The sequence below is a fragment of the Gavialis gangeticus genome, unplaced genomic scaffold (genome assembly GCF_001723915.1).
Source record: "Gavialis gangeticus isolate Ggan-Ray unplaced genomic scaffold, GavGan_comp1, whole genome shotgun sequence".
Classification (NCBI taxonomy): Eukaryota; Metazoa; Chordata; order Crocodylia; family Gavialidae; genus Gavialis; species Gavialis gangeticus.
The window spans coordinates 22,076,725-22,083,038 of NW_017729024.1; the positions used below are offsets into that span (position 1 = coordinate 22,076,725).

A 6,314-nucleotide genomic window follows, 5' to 3' on the forward strand; every position below is an offset into this window, starting at 1 on the left:
GACAAGATGGTGGTTGCCCCCTTGTCCCTCCCCCACTGCCAGGGCCCCTGCCAATCAGCATCGAGAGGCAGGCCTGTACGAAGGGTAGCCAGCAATCAAGACAGTGGCCACTCCCTTGTCCTTCCTCCCCCCCACCCCAGGCATCTCCACCAATCAGCACTGAGGGGTGGGACTGCTGTGAAACAATTGCAGAATTAGAACTTTATACTGCGATCAACCCCCAAAGGTAGGTAAGTTCCCCTAGGATTTAGGTAGAGCCCTATGTATGAGAGTTGTGCCAAAAAAATTATCTGCACCACAATTAAGAGTAAAACCTAGATCTTTCTACCTCTGACTTCTGTTTTAATTGCTCAATTTAGAGCTGGTTAAATACAAAACACTTCCAGCACACTGACTGAGTAACATTTCTTTTCTCCATGGCAATTCCATTTTTGGAGGCTGGGTGCCAAACTAAAAACATAACATGGAGCAATTCCTATCAGTGACCTATACCCTACTGCAGGGGTGCTAAACCTCTGGCCCACAGGCCCAACGGGGCCTGTAGAGCCTTGGAATCCAGCCTGCAGGGCTCCTCAAGGGTCTGGAAATTTGCCAGTGGGGGAGCAGTGGCAGTTAATACTGCCACCTGTCCCTCCTGACAAAATCCCACGGCCCCACCTGGCGGGATGAAGTGAGGCCTCAACCCTCCCTCCTCCTGGCCACGTTGAAGTCAGGCCATGTCCCCTTTCCCCCTGCAGAGCCAGGTTGGGGCCGGGCTACACCCCCTTCCTCCCACGAGGTGGATCAAGCCTGCGTCATTACCCCTTTCCCCCGCATGGCTGAATTAAGGCCAAGCTGTCTCCTGCCTGCCCTCTGCGCCTGCCCCAAGTGCCAGACTGGGTCCACCGGCTGGATCCAGCCTATTGAGGAACTGGGCACTGCCCATCTGGCCCACTGGACAAAAAGGTTGAGTGCCACTGCTCAACAGGAAAGTTATTACTTGAAATGGGGTGATTTGACTTTGGCCATCTTAGCAGGCACACGTAAGTGTGGGAAGAGTTCAGAGCTTTAAGCAGCTCAATGTGTAATGGAAGTGAAAATCATAACCCCCAGTAGGAAGGTAACTAGCTGATACGGAAGAACTCCTCTGTTTACTGTTACAGTCATCAAAAGGAACTGAGTAGTAATTAAGATTGTGCAACCAACAATGCTCTGAGATAAGCACCAGATACAGCTGTTCAGATGTTCTGAGCGCCCACACCCAAGGCATGTGCATCACGGGAGTCCACAAAGGCTGCATTTTTATAGTAATGGCTAGGTTTCCTGCTTGCCCTAGAAATGAACACTTTTACTTTTCCTTCCATAGCTTCTTTCCTTCTGTATCATCTTCTCTTATAAGAATCAGGACTGCTTAATCCAACCCAACTGGCTTCTAACGTTTTAGTTTTCAGACAATTTAAAACAGATTGTTGAGAAGTCAACTAAAGCTGCGAGTTTGCTGAATCACAGGTATTGAATCTGAGCATCAGCCACATGGGATGTAAGATTTCCTCAAAGATAAAGCAACAGTTTTTGCATTACAGGCTGAGACACTTTTGCACATTTTTTTCTAATAATCCATAGTGATCAGTAATGCTAGAGAGCAAATTATTACACAGATCACCATTATCCCATATCAAACATAGGTCAATCAAACCAATAAAGAACCAGCCAATCCCACTAGATTAAAAGTAAATAAATACATCTTCCACAGTTGGAACACCAAGAACTCAAATATTTTATATCATATAGTAGTGACTGATGAAGAAACATGGAACAATAAACAGGATATCATGCCAATGTCATAATAGCTTACGAGTCCACAGGTACTAAAACAACATACAGGAAAGTAGGAAAAACAGATGCACACAAATGAAAATGACTAAATCATTATTGTGGTGCACACAATCACTTATTCCTCAGTTCCCTTTTATAGGTAAAACCCCAGCATGGAGATTACAGGAAGATACTTCTTAAAATGAAGGCATAACCTCACAGTTATTAGAAGTCAGAAATATCCTACTTGTCAATTAAATTGTGTCTCCCCAAAAGGGATGATTTTATAAGAAAAAAAAAGCTAGATGTAATGAGAGTGGTAGTAAACTCAGCAGATAAATTAAGAGGAAAAGGGGTGAAACCAAATAGAAAACCCCCCACAATGCTTAATTCTTCAGCATTATCTGTAAATAATGTACATGTATTTTTAATCTAGAGCTTCCTCAGATACCTGAAAACACATGGCACTAATTAGCAAGAGGCTGATTAAAGTGTTCCTTTACATAATCCAAAGGCAACATTTAAGCAAGAAAGATGTTTCTCCAGCCTGGACCTTTCATATCAATCTTGATTAATAATGAATGTTTGAATCCTTTGGCTGCTGTAAGAATGTTTCTTCTCATTCACCAATTAATATTTATTCCCTCTACATTTCTCTTAAATGCAGGAGGTAAGGAGGATTTCTAGTCTTTTAATTTTGTATTTTTCTCTCTCTTCTATTAGCATCAGTACCTGCCTGCCACTCAGATCTTTCTGAGGTAGCATCTTGCATTTAAATTGACATGATTATTCTAAATTTCATTGCTACCCCTGGGGATCAGCCTAACAACCATTCTGTCAGTGTCACTCTGCCACCACTTGAGCAAGCAGAAAGCAGCAGCACAGGAACTAGAGCCGTCTCTCTCAGAAGGCCAGACTGGTTCACATCATTTTCTAACTTAAGGGTTAGAGCCTACCTTTAAATTTTGCAAAAATATAACTTTTCCTTCATAATTACACCAGTTATGTACTTGCTACTAGTGAGAGCCTTGTTTATAGATCTCATTATTTTACGTCAGGCAGACAAAAATACAATGGTTTTGCTGCAGATAAATTACATTTTCCTTAAGTCTCACCTGAGTTCTGGTTTTCTGGACAGTCTTTTTTAAAGTGCTCCACTGATCCACAAAGCCTGCAGCAGCCTCCTATTAAAGACAGGAACATCCAAAACTATTGTTTAACAACTGGAAAAAAATATATCTGATCTAAGCTTTACACATACTGACTTACCTGCACAACTGGAAAGACATACATTTAATCAGAGGCTTCCTAGACTTCCAGGTAAGATGAAATAACTTGTTGCAGTATGAGACCTACTGTATGTATATGGACAAGTGATTTCCTCTACATCTCCACTCCCCAACTGTGAAACAGGGACAATGCCTTTGTAAAGCACTGAGATCTTAACTACAGATAAAGACTTAAGTATTATTACTCTGAAACTATCATTTGTGCAACATTTTCCTAGAAGTCTTCACACTTATTTGAAACTGTAAAAATAGTTTCCTCCAGATCAAGCTCTGTTCGAAGATGCCAGCATTCACAAATACTTTTGGATTAATGGAAGCTGCATGTGGGCATCAGACTGCAATATTTGGCCTTTTGAGGGGCAATATCTATCAGAAATCCAGCCAGTTTTAAACAAAAATGAAGCCATGTGATTCTGCCAATTTAAGGCTTTATAATCATACTTGTCTATTTTAATGTGAATGCTTCCCCCCACCATGATGTTTGCCAAAAGTCTTTCACAGAGTAAGAAGATAAACTCATGGGAAATACTAGAAAACTAATAGTTATCTGTAGAAAGGAAAAAGGTAGAGTAGATTGCTCTAATAAGCTTTATAAGCTTAAAATTGAGCTGAAATTTAAGTGGAAGATGTCCCTTTCTTAGCATAAAGGCTTCACTAAGAACGTGTTGCAATTCAAAAAGATGCTTAGGCATTGCTTCCAGTTCAAATCACTTCATGCTTGCGGTTATACAATTTATAACACCACAAGATAAAAAAGAGGGTTCTTCTTTACTTTCATTCTGTTTTGCTCTTCTGCACTGTTAGCACATCACTGTAAAAAAAAAAGGACTGAAGCATAATGTTGCACTAAATGGACTTGTTTGGGTAACACTCACTAAATGCTTAAGTAATCTGTGTCCACGACGCAGTGAGCGTACAGTTGTCTAGGTAAAACAGCCAATACAGTGTAACTCTGCTTATGTCCATAGCTGGTAACAGCTTCATTTGCTTTACAGAATAACATCCAAGTCCCAACTTGCTACTTATTGCTTATATGTAACCTGCATATCGGTTAAGGCAGGGGTGTCAAATACACGGCCCACGGGCTGGATCCGCAGAGCCCTGCCATCTGGTCCCTGGTGCTGCCGCCAGGTCTTATCAGACACGCACAGGGCACAGCACATGCTCATGAGGCAGGGCCAGTCCACAGGCCTGATCCTGCCCACAGAACCCTTCCCCAACATTCCTAATCCAGCAGCTGCTCTGCCTAGTCTGGGATCTGCACTGTGGTATGTGTCCCAGAGTGGGCACTATATGCAACACAATCCCACCGGGGCGGACCCTGCGCCATGTGTGCTGCCATATCTGGCTACTCTGGGACACATACCACCTATGATGCCTCCTCCAGCCAGTCTGGGACCCATGCTGCACAAAGCAGCCACTGGATCAGGTATGCTAGGGGAGGGGAAAGGCAAAGTAGGGCCCACAGACCCTCTCTATTTGGCGTGCAGACTAGGGTGTGATGAGTTTGATACCCCTCGATTAAGGGGATAAATCACAAGTGCATAGTACCATTTAGCCCCACCGTTTATTTTGTAACTGAATTATATTCTAGTTAAGTTCAAAGAAATGAAGGAGTAGCAGTTGTCCAAGTCAGAAGCATTAAAAGTGATGGGAAGCAGATAACGGCTATGAAACTCTCCTGTCCTTCTCAAGCCTTCCAAGAGCTGTCTCAAAACTGAGCATTAGAAGATACAAAATTTGATTTCTATACTCTGCTACTTACCCTCTTGATGTCAAGATCCTTGCAAATGAAGAAGCAACCCCTAGTTAGGAAAGCTAAATATGGGACACACTAAAGTTGCCACAGGCTTTATACACAGACATACAGGATACAAATTGTTATACTCACTACCTGGTAGCCATTTCTTTGTTAGTTTCTTGTAGTTAAATTTATATCAAGACAAATGTTCAATTTAAATAGTTATACTCACCTTCAGCATACAGTCCTTTAGGGTTATCTGGACACGATCTTGACAGATGTCCCATCTCACCACAAATAAAACATTTTGCAAATGGAAATTCCCCTGCAAAATTTGATTTGTTTTTTCATGATACATGCTACAGCCATCACAGTAAACATACAGATAAAACACTAGCTTATGCAACGAATGAGATTTACACAGAAGAAATCAATATTGCAGTAATCCAGAACCAGTTTAAAACAAGTAATTTGTGTCTTCACAACAACTGTTACTTTTTCTGACTAAAAAAAGAAAATATTATACTTCAATGAATGGAAACCCCTTACACAGCATTCCCTCTAAGAAAGAAACAGATATTAAAGCATACCAACAGCTGGGTCTATTTTTGCTTTACACTTGCTGATTTCATGCTCTGTAGATCCACACCGATAACAGATTCCAGTACCCATATCCTGATTTTCAAGTGCTGCTGGGCAATCAGCAATGCCATGGCCAGGCTTTCTACAGTGGAAACATACCTTTGAAAATAAAACATGAATTAACAGACTGACCATAGAAATGCACATGTCTACGGAAGAACTTGTTTACAGCCAAAAACTGAAGAACTCTTTTATTGTTAATACCACCCAACTGTTTTTTGTGTCTAATTTTATTTTTGCTAAATTCCTTTTTATATTAAAATTACTTTAAACTTATCTACTTATCTACTGTGGCATAAAGGTAATAGGACAGCAACAAGGTTTAAGAGTCTGGATCAAGAAAAGCTGTGCCCAGGGAGAAATTACAATTAGGGATCTCAGTAACTAAATCTCAGCAACTGGTACTGAAAGAGACAGTACAAAATCACTGACTAATAAGGATTCTGTGGCTATAAGAAGATACTTATACTTCTTCCCAAGAGAAAAATGCCTGGAATATAAAAATAATCTCATTAGTGCAGTGAATCACAAAACCATTGTGAATACAGGCCTGTGACAGTTGATCAAGCCCAATACTATAGTCACTACTGCTGCATCTACTATGACACAAGAACTTCATCATGGGCATCAGCCTCTGAGCATTACAGAACGAATGCACCCTCCCTCAGAAAAGAAGACAGGTACATTTGGCAGGTGCAGGCAGAGAAGGAGCCTGGCACAAGCTGCAATGCAGTTCTGCAAGTTTTAAGACATGTCTACAGAAGTTTGTCCCTGGAACCACTACCACAACACACATCGTTGAGACAGTAGCGATATGTTACCTGCATTCTACCCTAATCCTACAGTGT

The 6,314-nt window shown here is 41.4% G+C and overlaps 1 protein-coding gene across 1 annotated transcript in view; it reads right to left on the reverse strand.

Annotated features, from left to right (window-relative positions):
• Positions 1–6,314, reverse strand: part of ZCCHC9 (zinc finger CCHC-type containing 9) — a 24,397-nt gene that overhangs the window by 6,154 nt on the left and 11,929 nt on the right. Inside the window, exons 2-4 of the mRNA XM_019516937.1 lie at positions 5,415–5,565; positions 5,057–5,149; positions 2,910–2,978 (exon numbers count right to left, since the gene is read on the reverse strand). Of these exons, the coding sequence (XP_019372482.1) occupies positions 2,910–2,978; positions 5,057–5,149; positions 5,415–5,565 (313 nt within the window). The remainder of the gene's footprint in view (positions 1–2,909; positions 2,979–5,056; positions 5,150–5,414; positions 5,566–6,314) is intronic.